At 40.5% G+C, this 18,681-nt stretch overlaps 2 protein-coding genes across 4 annotated transcripts; both read right to left on the reverse strand.

Annotated features, from left to right (window-relative positions):
• Positions 1-33: 33 nt before the first annotated feature.
• On the reverse strand, positions 34-11,008 carry LOC311060893 (uncharacterized protein). 3 transcript variants are annotated; one of them, XM_084079267.1, is made up of 9 exons: positions 10,717-11,008; positions 8,788-8,883; positions 8,281-8,377; positions 7,918-8,124; positions 7,461-7,591; positions 7,100-7,366; positions 1,946-2,265; positions 1,735-1,800; positions 34-474 (listed from the first exon to the last, which is right to left on the reverse strand). In XM_084079267.1, the coding sequence occupies exons 2-9, from the start codon at positions 8,799-8,801 to the stop codon at positions 164-166; spliced, it is 1,413 nt and encodes a 470-aa protein (XP_083935393.1). In that variant the 5' UTR covers positions 8,802-8,883; positions 10,717-11,008; the 3' UTR covers positions 34-163. The 3 variants fall into 3 exon arrangements, with proteins under 3 accessions (XP_083935393.1, XP_083935395.1, XP_083935394.1); XM_084079269.1 differs by having other exon boundaries at positions 307-461; XM_084079268.1 differs by lacking the exons at positions 34-474; positions 1,735-1,800; positions 1,946-2,265 and adding exons at positions 4,956-6,181; positions 6,269-6,337; positions 6,437-6,573.
• Positions 11,009-12,820: 1,812 nt separating this feature from the next.
• Positions 12,821-13,657, reverse strand: LOC311060218 (THO complex subunit 4-like; the record flags this gene model as incomplete). Its single annotated transcript, XM_084078351.1, has 1 exon — positions 12,821-13,657. One exon carries the CDS (start codon positions 13,655-13,657, stop codon positions 12,821-12,823), a length of 837 nt encoding a protein of 278 aa, XP_083934477.1.
• Between the last annotated feature and the right edge of the window lie 5,024 nt (positions 13,658-18,681).

The following is an 18,681-nucleotide window of genomic DNA, read 5'->3' on the forward strand; positions in this document are numbered from 1 at the left end:
CTTGGCCTGAAAACGTTGAAGACCCCTGCTCTATGTCGTCTCTGCATGCCTCCAGAGCCACCAAACACCATTCCTATCCATGCCTCCCTCCGCCACCTATGTTCAGACCCTGCATGGGAGGTCGCTGCTGCTCCTGCAACACACCACTAATGCTTGGGACAAGCTACACTCCATTTGGGTAGCTATTCCGATGGCCCATCATGCTTGTGCCACATTTTTCTTTGCCCTCCCTGCAGTGAGCCGCCCTCTGCCCCCAAAGCTTGACCTTTCCAGCACGGAGGGGTTGTGCACGCGTTGATGCCCGACTGTTGGTGCCAAACCTGCGCATGGCTGACAGCAGCATGGAGGGGTTCCCCGTCATCTTCCGTAAGGTCTTCATCATCGCTAAGGCTCCTCCTTGAAGTCTTTCATTGTTCAGCACCGTTTCCTTAAATTCATCTATGTTGGAGCAGAACTCCTCTCTGTCAAAAACATCTAAAAAAAAAGAGAGAGATCAATAGATTATCTGTCCCACTCCCAGTAAGTATACACACACAAACATTGTTATTGTCTGGCTACTGTATGTATGGGAATGACGACAATCAATGTTCAAGTAAAGAAACTGAAGTCGGGGAAAGCTTGGCTACATTGGTAGCCTTGAATACTATTCAAGGCTACCAATGTTTGCTTTCTTTTTTTAACTATACATAAAAAGATTAGAGAACCCGTGGTCTACACCCTCCCACATGAACAACTGAAGGGTTCAGCAGCAGTGGTGGAAAGTAACACACAAACATCCACACAAACTTTGAATACACAAAATGTATTACGGGTAATTTATTTCATATTTCCTTACTAACAGGAATAAGTTGTAAGTCATGTTATTGTTTGGCTACTGTATGTATGGGAATGACGACAATCAATGTTCAAGTAAAGAAACTGAAGTCGGGGAAAGCTATAGACACCGCCGCGCGCGCGCGTGTGTGTGTGTGTGTGTGTGTGTGTGTGTGTGTGTGTGTGTGTGTGTGTGTGTGTGTGTGTGTGTGTGTGTGTGTGTGTGTGTGTGTGTGTGTGTGTGTGTGTGTGTGTGTGTGTGTCTGTGTGTGTGTGTGTGTGTGTGTGTGTGTGTGTAACTGTGCTGTAACTCTTGAACCGGAGGTCGTACAGACAAAAACGTATTCCATGCTTTCTTCAAAACACGCCTTTTGGTACTACTACTACAGATTCTTTCCAAAACTCGCACAAATCGCTACACACAATCTCTGTGGTCTTGTGATCGAGATGTATCTGTCAGATATTTCAGATTCCATTCCGATTGGCTACGATTGGCTTCCAAAGTTTGCAGGGGGAGCCGGTTTTGAATAAAATCATGTGCACAATGTCCAACTGCCGTGAAATTTGATCAAATTCAAATCGGCCACATCACGCTTTAGCCTATAACTCTTGAACCGTAGGTTACTCAAAAAATATATAATTTCACTGGATTCCTTGGACCACATAGACCCTGGCCATTTGTGCCAAACTAGATTTTTCACCATTTTGTGTTTTCTTCAAAACAACTTTTTTTACTACTCCTAAAACTATTGTCCAGAACTCAACACACACAAATCGTTACACATTATCTCTGCAGTGATGTGGTCAAGATGTATCAGTCAGATGTTTCAGATTTCATTCCAATTGGTTATGACTGCCTTCCAAGTTTCCCCATGTTTTTGCTCGTCTTTTTCCCATGTGTTTGCTTATAAAGAAACTGACCTGATGCTTCAGCACCCTCAAGTCCTTCGGTGGCTTCCACTGTTGATCTGGTCAACGGTTGCTCAGCTGTGGAGAGGGAAAAAGAATGTGTATCAGTGACTGAATATAGGACTGTTAATTCAATTACAAAGAAAGCCATATGCATGCCAACATTATGCTCATCCCAGTCTCCAATAAACAAAATGTTATAACAATTCCTTATTAAACTGACCTGATGTTTCAGCATCCTCAAACACTTCAGAGTCACTCTCTAGAGTCACTGACACTTCAGAGTCACTCTCTAGAGTCACTGACACTTCAGAGTCACTCTCTAGAGTCACTGACACTTCAGAGTCACTCTCTAGAGGCTCTAAAACTTCAGAGTCACTCTCTAGAAGCTCTAACACCACTTCAGAGTCACTCTCTAGAGGCTCTAACACTTCAGAGTCACTCTCTAGAGGCTCTAACACTTCAGAGTCACTCTCTAGAGTCACTGACACTTCATTTCCATCTGCGATGCCACCCTCAGCTCTCGATATCTTGTTGTACAGTCTGAAAATATGAAAACAAAACAAGATATATAAAACAATCAAGATACTGAAAAGATTATATTTTGTGGGGGCGACGTGTCTGTGTCTCAGTCATGTATGTATGTATGTATGTATGTATGTATGTATGTATTTATCTATTCATTCTATGTGGATACACTGAATACATAGGACCACAATTGTGTTGCACGTGCTGTTTACTGTACATTGATCTAACCTGGAGGGCCCTGGCTCAGGCTGATTTTCAGGAGAAGAGCTGGCCTTGTTTCTGGCTCTGACTTGCTGTTTTGCCTCTCTCCACTTCTTTCTTTTTGCCCGTTTCTCTCTCTCGCTAAGCTCATCGATACCCTTCTTCTTTCCAGTCTCCTTGTCTTTCTTCCATTTGTCCCTCTCTTGCTGAAGATATTGCTGTCTTCTGTCTGGGTCAGCATTTCGGCGTTCCCGATATCTTCGGGCTATCTCAGCTCCTTTTGAGCTCATTCCTGGAAAAATATTATTAAGTATTATAACTTAATCATTTCTGGTCATAATGCATTATAATCTCTCAGTGGAACAGCACATACCAGGTAACACTTTACCTTGGGTTAAGGTTGGGTCTATAATGCATTATAATCACATTTATAATTCACTGAAATGTATCATCATAATAATAATAATAATATTATTATTATTATTATTATTATATATTATACTTATTAATACTTATTGTAAAATAATATTGAAACATAACACCTTCACACACTTTAATTGGCAGTCCAGGTAAACTAAGCTTGCCTTGTCAAGCTATAGGCTTGCTCATAGGCTACCGATATGGCTAAAAAGTCCATATTGTATACTATACTTACTATGTATAGCATGTACTGTTATAAAATGTATGTATAGCTGTTGTAATATATTTAATATTATCAGCATATACACATGTCCACCCTGTCATGAGCCACATCCAACCTGTCATTGGAAGCTTTATGACAGGGTGGGCAATGACAGGGTGGAACTTTTGGGTCAGTTTTAGGATTTAATTGGCACATGCTGGACCTTCTGTTAGCAACTTAGCTCAGTTAGCAAGGTGACTCTATACTTTTTAACAGATATATTTCACATTTCTGAAAAGTTTTTATATTCATTGATATTTCAGTATGACAGAGTGGACATGCTAAGCTTGACAACATACAACTACACACATACATTATGAAAAATACAATATATATAAGTGTAAATACTTACTGGCAACTTGCCACAGCCTCAGCCTCCATTGAAGTAAGACAGGAAGAAGACAACAAGGGAACTTAAACTTAAGTAAGTTTCTTAAAGGGCCAGTTTACCCCCAAATGACAGGGTGGACAGCAATGTCAAGGACACACACAAAATATGATTATAAAAACAGACTATATCATATGATTTATGATCAAAATGACTTGTTTTATCAAATAACTTGTTGTGGACAATCAAACTGAAAAAAAAACAGAAAAATCAAAAAAATTACCACTTATTAGGCACACTGTAGTTAGCAGAGTGGTGTGTGGGACATGGCAAAATCATATACATCCAATGTTACAGATCTGTATAAAATGAAGGAAACACATTTCAAGAGACTCATCATTGTACTGATGTGTGTAAATGTTTGGCCATTAATAATAAGACCTCAAAGTTTCATTATTTTGTTACATTTTCATGATATTTGAGTGATTGTGGTGAGGACACCCAAATGTACCTTATTGCAGAACCCCAGGTGCATGATATTTTTTTATGCAACTACATTCAGCCATGAAGAGATTGAAGACCCTTCTTCGGCGTCTTTTCAGTGTTGCCAGATTCTGCGAGAGAAATAAGCAACCAGGGCTAGGAAAACAAGCCCAAAAGAAGCAACATGAGCACTTTAAATCGGTTATCGGTTATTTGAAAATAGCTGATCTACAAGCTCACGTGTAGAAAATGTAAAAATGTGGAAATATAAAATGTGGAATATTTGGAAAAAATGTTTTAAACATTGTAAGAACACAAATGCTCCCCTGGGCACAAAACATTTTCATGAAAATATTTGAGAAGTTTAAAAAGTTTAAAGAGTTAAAGAGTTTAAAAAATAATTTAAAAAATTGGAACCGCAACTCGTGCAACTACCAATATTTACAAGCAACTTTACATAAAAAGCCCAAGGTCGCTTATAATAAGCCCACATGGCAACACTGCTTCTTTTACTATCGGTTATTTTCTTTTCAGGTGCATTACTGCCACCTACTGATCTGGAGCGTGAACCAAAGATATAATAGGCCTACCCATAGATAATACCTCTCTAATATTTCTACCAAACAAATGATTACAATCAAAACAAACACAATAGAGTCGTTCTAAAATAAATAAAGTAACCAATTGTAGACCAAAAAAAGTATATGTTTTTTACTAATAAGTAGTAAAAAACATTCTCAGACTTGAGTTTCCAAAACTTCCCTCCCAGCTCTTTAGTTAGTAAACAGGAAAAAAAAACATTTTCTAATCAGGATAAACAATATAAACAACATTTATATAGTGCATTTCAAAATTGAAATAAAGCATACAATGGTAGCCTGACTTAAATAGGAATATTTATTAGAACATATTGTATATATTCAAATGCTTTTTAACATACTTAATGGGAAGGATACAATTATCTTTTCAGTTGTCATTGTACGACCCCACTCCACTTGGGTTCCCGACCCATAGTTTGAGAACCTCTGGCGTAGACAACCACGAGGCTCCTCTGAAGTCACCAACAACCAACTGCTTCTTTTCACCTGACAGTGAGGGGTTTCAATGGGAGGAGACATAGTTAATGCAGAGGAACACACTATTCCTCTCAGTTCCTCTCATGGGCGGCAGTGGCTCAGGGGTAGAGAGGCCCAGTTCGATCCCGGGCTCCCCCAGAGTCAGTGTCGAAGTGTCCTTGAGTCCTTGAACCCCAAATTGCTCCTGATGAGCAGGTTGGTGCCTTGCATGGTTTCCTCCGCCATCGATGCATGGATGTGTGTGTGAATGGGTGAATGTAATGCACAATCATTGTAAAGCGCCTTGGATAAAGGCGCAATATAAATCCAATAACCATTTACCATTTAGTTCCCACTGAACAGATGCCCTGTCCATCCTACTGTACAGGAGTTGCTAGAGAGCAGCAACAAAGTTCGCTCTCACAGCCCACCTTCCCACCTGGCCTGCGAGCACGTGACATCGAGCATGGCCAATTGTGTTCACCTGAGCACCAAACCGAGGCATTATTTGCATGCGTCGAACTGGGTGGGCATCAAGCTTCTATGCAGGAAGTGGATTCTTGCTGCCACTACGGCTGTCTGTCCACCGGCCTTATGGCTCTTCAAGTTCCAGCACCACAACCTCCATGTACTCTCTGCATGCCTCCAGAGCCACCAACACCATTCCTATTCATGCCTCCGCCACCTCTGTTCAGACCCTGCATGGGAGGGTGTGTCAAGGTGTGTCAATCTTAGAAAAATCATCATACATGACTTTGGATTGCTGCAACACTCCACTAATGCTTGGGACAAGCTGTGAATGACAGACAGAACTCCATTTGGGTAGCTGTTGCAATGGTCCATGCTTGCCACATTTTTCTTTGGCCTCCCAGTCCCTGCAGTGAGCCGGCGTCTACCTCCAAGCTTGACCCTTCGGTGGGCAACAGAAGTCAGCTGTGCTACTATACTTGGCTCAGCACGGTTAGCAACTCGCTTAAGAGCTTGTGCCCGACTGTGATGCCCGACTGTTGGTACCATAGCGGCCAAACCGGCGCATGGCTGACAGCAGCAGGGAGGGGTTCCCCATCACCTTGTCTAAGGTCTTCATCATGTCTAAGGCTCCTCCTTGGAGTCCTTCATTGTTCAGCACTGTTTCCTTAAACTTGTCTATGTTGGAGCAGAACCTTTCTCTGTCAAAAACATCTGAAAAAAAGCAAACAATAATTATCTTGTATACATATGTATTTTTTTGTAGTTTGTTTTCATGTTTTTGCTGATAATTAAACTGACCTGATGCTTCAGCACCCTTAAGCCCTTCCGTGGCTGCCATGGTTGAGCTCGCCAACGGTTGCAACTGGACTGTTATTCAATTACAAAGAAAACAATGTGCATGTCAAAATGTCGCTCATCCCAGTCTCCATTAAACAAAAAAATTAAGCAATTCCTCATTAAACTGACCTGAAGTTTCAGCATCCTCAGACACTTCAGAGTCACTCTCCAGAGGGTCTAACATTTCAGAGTCACTCTCCACAGGCGCGAACATTCCATTTCCTTCTGCGCTGCCATATTCAGCCCTGAATATCTTGTCATACAATCTGTGAAAATATGACATATCAGTATCACCACTAAAAACTCAAATAACCAAACTCAGATAATGCAAGGACTAAGGGCTGACTTTCTCAGATATGTAGCGCCAAGATATCTTGGTTCCAGGGATATTCAAATAAGCATATATCTATATTTTGTCGGGCGTCTTCTGGGTCTCAGGATGTAAACAAATGATTGTAGAGTCGGTGGATCAAATTCCATCTCCTCCTGTCCACATGTCCGCAAGTGTGGGCAAGTGGACAATGAAGCCAAATTGTATTGAATGAGCAGGCTAGAACCGTGCATGTCTGCTGCCATGCAAAGATGTGTGTGTGAATGGGTGAACGAGAGACCACTGTAAAGCGCATTGGATAAAAGCGCTATATTAAATGCAGTCCAGTTACCATCTGATCGTAGCGCTTTGGGAGTTGGGAAGTCAGCGCTGATCTGCACATGAATCATATCTATGCATTGTACAATATCAATGTGATAAGGGCAACTTGTTGTTAGTACTAACGCAGTCATCATAAATACCTATAGCAGAACCTCAGGTCAGGGCAGATGGAGCGGTCTGCTGACTTGGTGATATAGTCATCCCCGTACTCGAGCTGCAGATCACACTTCAGCACTTCTAGTGCTGAGGATGGCGAGTGGCCAGTCTCAAACAGCGTGGTCAGCTTCTCCACGGCGGCGGCGCCCACATCCCGATGACGCACAGCTTCAGAGCCATGGATGTTGTGATTGTGGATGTTTTTCATTTCCACAATCGTTGGGTAGGCTGGTATGTGAGGATCAGTACTTCTGGATTGGATAAAAAAGCATACTGTTAAAAACATAATGTGTACAGACGAGAAAATTTGAATTTGATAATTTATGTGGGGTTTGTGTGTTAGACCTGCTCAGTCGCCCACTGGAATCCACGGTGCGCACAAGGGTGACTTTAAGTTTGGCATCGCAATGGGTGTTTTTAGACACCCTGCCAGGTTTCGGTGCCGTCCTGGTCTTGTGCTGACACCGGTATTCATTCTAGAGTATTAAGATGAGGAAAACTTTAAAATACAAAATGTTTTAATATTAGTATGCTCAAAAAATGCTCTGTTATGAACCCAATTGATAACATTCATCCATTATGCAAAATGTTTTAATAAAAGAGTCGTCAAATGATCCCTGGGTCATGATGATATATATATTTTTGGAGACATGCAGGCTGAACAGAGTTCAGTCATAAATAACCTTTCAGCTGAACATATTGAAAGTGGGGGAATTAAATCACTACACGATATGCACCCCGTCTCTAATCCCTAGCCAGGAATGACCACACCATACAAACTCTAAAAACCAAAACAACTCACTTTGAAGATGGTCTTCTGGCCTTTACTAGGTCTGACGTAGTCCACTCTCCATGTGACCGGCATGGACTTCAGCCACACCAGGATGTCCTCCTTGGACTGGAGGGACATCCTTAACGTGGCCTCGAAACTGATGTGGTCAAAACCGCTTGGTTGGCTCACAGCCTTGTACCTACATACATGGTACTGGTAGTCCTTTGGTAGGAATTCCTTCAACACAAAGACAAAACAAGATGTTGTTTTAAAAGACCAAATGAAATATGCAGTATTCTCTGTTGAATACTGACATACTTGTCATACTAACAAAAAAATTGGATTAATTTGAAGGAAGTTATGGGATGTATATAGACATCCCATAGCACTTACCATCAGCTCATAGTGTTGGTCCATATTTAGGCCAATGGATGGGGCAGTACAGTGAAACCGCTCAGCATTGCTGACACCCCCAATGAAATTTGCTGGTCTGTTAGATAGTGAGATTAACTAATTAACTCATATACTGCCTAGAACGACTAAAACGACTTTTGTCCATAAGCCATGCCTGCCAAGAACGACTAAAACGACTTTTTTTTTTTTTTTTTTTTTTTTTAGATTTTTTTTTTTTTTTTTGACCCAAAGACCAAGGAGATATGATTTTTCGAAGATATAGACTCCCATCCACTTCCTTGTTAACTTAAAACTTAAAAATTCTGTATCTCGGCTCCTGAGTACTTTTTTTTTTCAATGAAAAATATGGCAGTGTTCAAACGCGGCCAGAAATAATTCTGGCAGTGAATGAGTTAATTAGTTCACACAAGGACTTTCCAATTATTTAATTGAATCCACTTTAATGAAATGACTACTAAAAAAGATGAAAGGTTAACAGTCATTTACCTTGCTTTTTTCATATTCAGCAGACTTTAGCAAGCAAAACAGTACAGTCAGAGCTTCAGTCAGGAGCTTCAGCAGCTTAATGGCCTGCTATGTGTTCTAGATAATGTAGAAAAGAGGTGGAATGAGCTAGGATGCACAAATGATGAAGACCATGTATTTCCAACTAAAACGTCCAGGCTGCAATCTCCAAATAAAAGACAAGACAGGTTTGACAGACATGGCTTACAGTAGGCCTAGTAGACCTTGCTTAGCCATAAGTAAGTCTAGGAATAGAAAGCTGCTACCAGTGGGAACCAGGTATTTTTTCGTACTTTACACTTTATACTTTATATTTACATAAATGAGGGGCCAAATACATATTATATTTTTTGAATTACATTTAAGGCCAAATACTTCTACAATTGCTATAAATTGCTGCAAAACCTTGATTGATGGGTAAATGTAGGTCTGATTGTCCCATGCATGTTCACTTCAAATCATATATACTTATATATTATTTTTTTTGGAAGAAATAGAAATAGTTGGTGCCCACACTGGACCTGTATCTCTTTAGAGGGAACCAGAACAGAACATCTTATCCAATCATTATATTTAGCAGCTGGTTATCTGTCTATTTGTTTGTTTATTTGTTAGGATCCCCATTAGCTGTGCCCTAAAGCAGGGGTCTTCAACAGGGACCCCGGGACACCTAGGGGGTCCTCAGAGTTACTACAGGGGGGTCGCCAAACTTCGTGTGGTAGGATTTTTTTTTTTTTACATTAACCACTTGAACCCTAGCATCCCTATTCTGAGGAGAACTTCAACCAATCTACAAGTGCAGCATGAGGTGTTGCGAGCTTGTAGATCGGCTATTTTTGGCAAAGAGGAAAAAAGAGCAGACTAAGTACAGAGTGAAAGGTCAAGTTTGCTAAGTATTGACAGTTTAAGTGGTTAAATGTCTGTAAATACACATTAGCATGAATCCAAAATACACTGATGATTGCGCTGTCAAACCATGAAACGATAAGGAATCTATGAAAACGTTTAATCCGCAACATCATTTTATGCAATATGTAGTGGGGGTCCCTGCTTAATCTCTCTCAGCTAGAAGGGTCCTTAGCCTGAAACACCTTGAAGACCCCAGCCCTAAAGCACAGCTAGTCTTCCTGGGGTCTCACATATAAATAAAAACAATACATACATTCATTTAAAAACATACATTTGAAAAACAAAACATGACTTCACAACACAAGGTCATGACTTCAGTACAGTGTGACACTGACACTATAAATGTAAATGACTGTAGGGCATTGTACAATAATACAAATCATAATAAATACTATTTTAAACTTGAAACAACTAGTGTATGGTATACTAGTAAACGAATATTAGGATCAGCACTGTTTGCTCACTAGACTTATTTACAAGCTGAGTGAGTCTGATGTGTGGTTTTTAAGTTAGTGTAGTGCAGGGGTCTTCAACATTTTCAGGCCAAGGACCCCTTGGCTGAGAGAGAGATGAAGCAGGGACCCCCACTACATATTGCATAAAACTGTGTTGTAAATTAAACATTTTCATAGATTTCTTAGACAGCTTCATAGACTTTGACAGCAATATCATCAGTGTGTATGCTCGATTAATGTGTATTTTCAGACATTTAACCACTTGAACTGTCAATACTTTGTCTTTTTTTCCTCTAGTCTACACCAAACCTCTTTGCCAAAAATAGCCGATCTATAAGCTTACAACAGGCGTTGTAAGCTTGTAGATCTGCTATTTTTGGCTGATGTTCCACTCAGAATAGGGATGCTAGGGTTCAAGTGGTTCATGTAAAAAACATGATCCTATCACACAAAGATTTAGCGGCCCCCCTGTAGTAACTCTGGGGACCCCCTAGGGGTCCCGGACCCCCTGTTGAAGACCCCTGGTGTAGTGGCTTATTGTACCAACCTGTTGTGTGTAGTTCGATGTCTCGTATTCTGTTATGATGTGTAATTCTTTCTTTCACAGTCTCAAATGTGTCTTCAGCATGCAGACAGACTGACAGACAGCATGAATTGTATTGAGTACAAATTACCCCAAAGGAAACGAGCATAGGCTTTCTTGCGTTTAAAGTCCTCTTGTATTGTATTGAACTGTGTGCTTTTTTTGCAAACTGCTAATAAAGTATTCAATCAATCAAAAAGACAGACAGACAGCACAGAGAAGAGACGATTTGGAGATAGAGAAAATACTCTGCATGGAGAGCGCCATTGTTGTTGTTGTTTTTCTTCTTCTGCTTCATTTTATTCCACTTCCGGTAAAATTCTTCTTTTTGGCCACATTACCGCCACCTGCTGATCGGGAGCGTGAACCATAGCTCATACTGTCTAATATTTCTACCAAACAATCAAAGCAATAAACACAATCAGTGGTGGAAAAAGTACTGAAATGTTTTACTTAAGTAAAAGTATCAATACTGCAATGTAAAAAATACTCTGTTAAAAGTAAAAGTCCGGAATTCAAAATGTACTTGATTAAAAGTACAAAAGTATTGGCATCAAAATATACTTAAAGTACCAAAAGTAAAAGTACTATAGCAGATAGTAAAAGTAAAAGTACTTAAAAAGTTTACTTTACAGTACTTAAGTAAAGATTCACGAGGATCCTAGATGGCTTGGTTCCAGGCTTAAAATAATTTATACAAATTTCTATGGGAAAATAATAATGAGTTTTCTATCTGTGGCACCACAAAATGGCCAACACTGCCATGCCCTATTCATCCTCTGAGTTCCGCACCCACGATGAACAGGCGACCCTATAGTCTTCACAGTGGAGGAGACTCCCTCTGTATCTGTGAGTCTGCCTGCCTGCCTGCCTGCCTGTCTCCCTTTTATGCCCATATATGGAGATACCTGATGTCATAAATATGACATCAGTATTATAGGCTGGTGTAGTAGCGGTCCAGGCACCTAGGCTACATTGACACGCTCAGTGATCAACGTGCAGTAAAGGCCGTCAGGGTCTGGCTTCGAACCCGCAACATGCTGTCAGGCTACAATAGCCTGACAGTGCGTCGCGGGTTCGAATCTCTCTCTCCCAATTTCCTGTCAGCCTACTGTCCTATCTATAATAAAGGGATAAAAGCCTATAAATAAATCTTTATAAGTACTCTGACAACGGGTATTCGTTCCCAACAGGCATCGGCCCATAGTGGTTAATTATTAAGTTAATAAGGTGGTGTTTGAAGATCACTTAGGGATGTAACTATTAACCAGTTTTACTAATTACTATTAATAACCGTGATTTAAAACATCACATGAATTACAGTAACTGTAGATGCTCAGTATAAGCGAGTGTAAAACAACAACAATAAAAAAAAATCTCGGGTCCAAAATAAGTGAAAATATTATTTTGTATACAGTTGAAGAGCCTTGTAGACAGAGGTCCTGCAGCCTGCATGAACATTCAAACATCTTTACTATTATTTTTTTACTTCCAAAGTAGCTTTTATTTACTTCCAGAGTATACATTTTGTTTATTTTTATTCATTATGTTGTATGTATTATTTGGCTACTGTATTATTTGATAATTATATAACAACCCTATAACCTATGCATCTTAAAGGCCAGTCCACACCAATGCAACTACTTGCAACCATTATCCCCAATGGCAGTTGCAAGGAGTTGCAACTAGTGGGCGCCCAATGCCGCCCATCAAGTGGCACCAATGGCCAGCACGTTGGTAAAAAAAAAAAGAAAAAGAAAACCTGTATGCATTTAAAAGGGGACAAATTGGTACACAGCTATTAACAGTATAACATTGAATTTTATCTATTTTTATTTATTTAGGAACCTGGAAAATAACACACCCGAACCTACACATCTAAAACCAACACATTAGTATGAAAAAAGGAAAAAAAAGTAAATTAAAAGAATTCATATTAATCACATTAGAAGACGCCCAAGTGTAAATTATCCAGCACATTTCAGCGCTTTAACACGTGCCCTTGTGTGCAAACAAACAGTATGGGGGATGAATATCCCCCTTGAGCTAGTGTACTGTCCCTGGCATATCAAGCTAGCTGCTGCAACCATGGCTGCCAGTCCCGTGGCCTTATGGCTCCTCGGGCACCACGACCTCCATGTTGCCCCCTATGCTGCAGCGTGCCTCCAGAGCCACCAGCACGATTCCTAGGAGGCCACTGCTCCTGCCACTGCTGCTGTGTGTCAAGATCTGAGGTGATGAATTGTATGTCGAAAGGGCGGTCATCAAGTGTCTTGTCCTTTAATGCTTTCCTGGCGTTCTCTGCATCTGCCTTTCTTTCGAAGATGACATCCGCAGTGCCCAAACTTTTTCCAGACCGGTCATAATGAACATCGGCCTTCTTCAGTTTACCATGTGTGGAAAAGATGAAGTGAATATCGTTCGCGGATACTTTAGAGTGGAGGTTCGAGACACGGAGATGGCCTCCAGCTTCCAAACCGGCCCCAACGCTGCCGCCAGCATTGAAGCAATGATCGGGAATCGGTTTAGGCCTGCTGTTGTATGACATCGTTCTGCCTCGATCGCCACCACCGTTGACATGCTGCCGCCTATCCGGAAGCTGTTTAGGCGGCCTGCTGTACGGCGTCAGTCTTCCTCGACCACGGCTGAGGTTCCTCCTCATGGTTATGGAACTGCCACCGCCTCGGCTGCCTAATCCTCCTCCAAGGCGACCGCCATCATGGCCATCACGGCCATCACGGCCGTCACGGCCATCATGGCCATTACGGCTATCACGGCTGATGCCTGAGCCACCATGACCACGGCTGCCTCGTCCGCCTCTCTGCTCTCTGTGCTGCTGCTTGTTCTGTTTGATAATGTCGTCTAAGGACATGTCCATTTTGTCGCCGAAGGACATACCACCCATTTTATCGGCCATATTACGCCTGATCCCAATAATGCTAAACAACTACCAAGTACAAAAAAGTGCACCCTGTGTTACCAAAGAGCAATTGGCCTTCTAAAAAAATAACCAGTAGAAAACCTAAATACCCAACAAGCACTGTACAAATTGCAATAAATACAATTTACGCGGTGTACACGCTTTTAAATTGGTGGCGTGACATCAGAGTTAGTTCAGACGTCACATTGGGATTGGCTGAGAGTCAATATTCCAAATTTAGAAATATAGCACTCAGAGTGCAACTTATTTACCATAACTGTATCCTAGCAACGGCCGCTACCAACTGATGAGTGAGGCTAGTTTTCACTCCCTAGGGCTCAGTGGAACCAGGCCGGGTGGAACTCCATATTCGGGAACATCATCTATGATGTCATTCATCTATGACGTATCTATGACGTATTGCTCCATATCAGGGCAAGATTTCAGCCTGATCTGACCGCTATTGACTTCCATTATGAATGACAAAAGTTAAAATGTTCAATCTACAGAGGTTCCATGCGCTCAGTGGAGAGGCTGGGCCTGCAACTATTTAATATTTTCGGAGCAATAAATTCTATCAATTCCTTTTTCAATTAACCCAATAATTTTATCACTTTTGGTACATTAAGTACAATATTGTGTACATTTACTCAAGTAAATTTACTCAAGAATACCAAACTTGTACTTGTAACAGACTATGTCTACAATAGGGTATTGATACTTTTACTTAAGTACAAAATGTCAGTAGTTCTTCCACCACTGACACTTTGGTGTACTATGGTGGCTCATACAGTAAATAAATCCTTCCTGCAGATGGCACCATTCTAATCTGCCCAGAGGCTCTAATTTGCTGCATGTCAGCCCTTCTCTCTCTCTCTCTCTCTCCCTCTCTCCTGCCTTTCTTGTCTCTCTCTCATCAGAAACTAAGCTGAATTGAACACCATATAACCTATAGTTTGCATATATATGCACATTTTTCCACTAGAAGTTCACCATTTCTAGCTATTTTTTAGAATACAGGAATAGTGGGCAGACTAGCACCATAACAAAGTCAGCCCAGGGGAAAACTGAACACTAAATGGAAGTGAGCACTGCGAAATGGGCATGTAGGTTTAAGCTTTGATTAATTAAGCATTCCTAAGTAGTGTAAATGCATCACTGAATATTCTTTGGAACTGTTTGTGTCATGAGAACATTCACACAGAGCGTGAATATTACGAGGCGATAAAGTTATCTAACTTTTATTTGGAACCAGATTTTAACACAGACAATGTTGCATTATCGGGGTAAAAGATTGTCCGTCCTCTGGACGCATTGATAGTGAGTTTAATGCCTTTTGGAATAACTAGATATTCAGGCCGGCCTTAAAATCTAGTCCTATAATGTGCTAATCAGAGCAGTGGTCACCAAAATCCCATTACTTACATTACTTTTAGTTGACCAGAGTCCCCCAGGGATATATACTAGACGTCCGGGACCCCTAGGGGGTCCTCAGAGTTACTACAGGGGGTCCGCCAAATCTTTGTGTGATATGATTATTTTTTATACCTTAACCACTTGAACCCTAGCATCCCTTTTCTGAGGAGAACTTTAGCCAAAAAAAGCAGATCTACAAGCTCACTACGCCTCGCGCTGCAAGGCGTCGTGAGCTTGTAGATCGGCTATTTTTGGCAAAGAGGTGTTTGGTGTAGAGGGAAAAAAGAGCAGACCAAGTAAACAAAAAAAGTTGAATCTGAAACACAAAAAGTCGAATCCCGATCTACATTTCAGCTTTGATTTCCGAGCATGACAAGGTTACAGCATTGATTTGCATATGTGCTGGTTGACAGAGCACAGGACTCCTGTACAACTCAGTGTCACCTCAATAATAAAGTCCAATTAATACGAGCAAATGATGCTGATTATAGAAAAACTGTGGCTGTTCTGTTGTCTGTCACCATCTGTTTGCCTTTCCCACAAACATGCTGACACGCACACACACGCACGCACACGCACACACGCACACGCACACGCACACGCACACACACACACACACACACACACACACACACACACACACACAGTCCAGTATCATGCATCATATTTTGTAACCTGCTGGGTGACATTTTATCCAGCCTATCCTCACCAACCTGTGCCAAGGGGGCAGGGCTGGACATTAAACCACTTATCATGCATTATCTACACTTAGTCGATATACGTGTGAGCCTCTAGATCTGCTATTTCCGGGGCGAAACACTGTATATATTTGTCATTCTCGCCTATAATGACATGCCCAAAATAGGGACGCAAGGCTGTTGAAAGTGGTTAAAAAGATACGTTGCCATGGTGACACATTTGGGTGGAGCATTCTTCAACACAAAAGAATTCCAAAACACTATTAAACTGTACGAGTTGACGGGGCGTTGTCTCACAGAGGAACGCACTACATTGTGTGTCTGGGTGTTTACGACATGACTCACATGTCCTTCAATGTGACAGGACGTCCACTGATTGATATTTTATCCACTGACTTTCAGCGCTTTCCCACACCTGCAAATTCATAATCAGATATTAAGAATTTAATATTCAGCAAGCAGTGGTGTAAAGTAACTAAGTACATTTACTCAAGTACTGTACTTAAGTGCAATTTTGAGGTACTTTTACTTTACTGGAGTATTTCCAATTTTCAATACTTTTACTTCTACTCCACTACAGTACATCTCAGAGGCAAATATTGTACTTTTACTCCACTACAATTATTTGAAAACTTTAGTTACTAGTTACTTTGCAGATATAAATGATCATATTATGAAACACACATGAACCACTTTGGCCCCATTATATACAGAGGCTATTTGAAAATAGATCTATAAGCTCACAGCGTGTCGCGATGCAATGCGTTGTGAGCTTGTAGATCTATTTTCAAACATTTTAGTACTTTTACTTTTGGTACTTTAAGTACATTTTGATGCCAATACTTTTGTACTTTTACTCAAGTCGGATTTTGAACACAGGCCTTTTACTTGTAACAGAGAATTTCTACACTGTGGTAAAATATCTGAGTACTTCACTGTCAGCAAGTAATGCACTCAGTAAAGTGCACAACTCTGCCAAGGACGAAACATCTCAGACAAAAAAACCTCCTCGGAGGTAATATGATATGATAAGGTATAGTAGGATGAAACATTGAAACTCGATTCATCCGTAAAGGGAAAAGACACAGGGTTCAAGGCATCAGCAGAATAAATGTGTCCCACATGTGCTGCATGTGTAGCCTGGTAACCCCCCCTCCCTCCGGATATCTCATTTGTATTTGATTTCACTATTGAAATCAAATACAAATGAGATTTCCCGAGGGGAGGGGGGGGGTTAGCAGGCTACTGCGTGTGTGCATCAGCTAGTTTTAGCTTCATTTAGTTTTTCAGTTTGGCATCTGATTTCAGTTTAGATAGATTAACAAGTGCATAGACTAGTTTTAGTCTTAGTTTTAGGTATTATAAGGAAACTGAAAAGGTTAGGATGAAAGAATGCATGACATCGGGTATCATGGTGAAAAACAAAGATGATTATACATACAATTCTATTTTGATTTGCTTCGTTTTAGTTTTAGTTGGTTTTACATTGTTCATTTTCGTTTTTATTTTAGTGTCAGTAAACCACATTTTTTCTCCTTAGTTTCATTTCATTTTACTTGTTTGCATTGATTGATTGAATTCTTTATTACTACTTTATTCAGACATTTGGGCTAAAAAGGAGAACACAAAAAAGTCCATTGTGGTCCTAAGACACATGACATATGACTTCACTTATAGCATCTCCAGACAATTGTTTGCACATCAACCTGTCAGGTAGAATGTTTACTGTAGCATGTAGATGGCTGAAGAACTGGTGTATTCAGAAACAAATTGGCACGTGTGTTAGTATGGGTGTGTTTATTGCCAGCAGAAGATCAGGGGTGTGGGTGTGTGGGTGATGAGACTACACACAGACACACACACTGACATTTTCCACACTCATAACATTTTCTCGCACCAGGAAGGCATCATCTGACAATACAAGGCAGCTGAAATGGACGGTTTACAGTCTGGAGTCAACAGCATGATTGATAAAGCTGGTGAGATATTAGTACTTATTATTCCCTTAATATAATTATGTGATTTTCCACTCTACACGTCAATTTAACTTGTGTGAGAGTGTAAAGATGGACTTAAATAACGTCATAAGTTTCATTGTCAGATCAGACAGTGTGTAACAGGAAGAGTGTGCACAAAGGAAGAGTGGAACCTCGATGTAAAATTGGCCATTTGGTCCAACATGTAAATAAATAATAATATTTGGAGTAATGTAAAGTATACATGATTAGAACATGATTGAACATTTGACAATTAAGGTCTAATATTTCTTCAATTGCTACAAATTATTACAAATCCTGTATAAACAAACTGTATTTGATCATAAACATGTACCGTGCATGTTCAAATCATGTATACCTTACATTACTTAAGACCATTTTTCAACTATAAATATATATTTTTGTAACATTTTGGACAAAATAGCACATTTTACATCGAGGTGCCCACTCTTCCTTAGTGTCCACTCTTCTTGTAACCAGACAGGGTAATAGGACGAGTGGGCCCTAAGGACAGTGCATTGTGAAATGATGTGCCTTTTTCTCAATACCTACTCCCCAGCTGACGCAGCGCAAGCAAAGGTTGGCGAGTTGCTCGGTGGAAAGAAGGATGAAAAGGCAGCAGAACAAGGTGATTTGATTTGATCTATTCTTCATGTTTTCGAGTCGTAATTTAATATGAGAAATGGACTACAGAAGATTGCCTTTTGAACCCATGAAGCACAATTACACTAATTATGTAGAATGAACCTGGCACTTAGCACTTTCCAACTGGTTTTACTAATCTTACCTGTCTAGTCAGATATTTTGTTTTTTACCAGCATGACTAAATACTGTGTAGCTGGTAAATAGTGGACAATAAAGCTTCCTGACCTGGTGGAAAGTAACTAAGCACATTTAC

The sequence above is a fragment of the Gymnoscopelus microlampas genome (genome assembly GCF_963454915.1).
Source record: "Gymnoscopelus microlampas genome assembly, chromosome: 14".
Classification (NCBI taxonomy): Eukaryota; Metazoa; Chordata; class Actinopteri; order Myctophiformes; family Myctophidae; genus Gymnoscopelus; species Gymnoscopelus microlampas.

What these genes read in the sequence shown, in the direction of transcription:
- LOC311060893 (XM_084079267.1), bottom strand. An exon ending in ACCAACACTATGAGCTGATG is followed by an intron (nt 8,125 to 8,280) that starts GTAAGTGCTATG and finishes TTTGTGTTGAAG; the next exon opens with GAATTCCTACCAAAGGACTA. An exon ending in TCCAGTGGGCGACTGAGCAG is followed by an intron (nt 7,367 to 7,460) that starts GTCTAACACACA and finishes TATCCAATCCAG; the next exon opens with AAGTACTGATCCTCACATAC.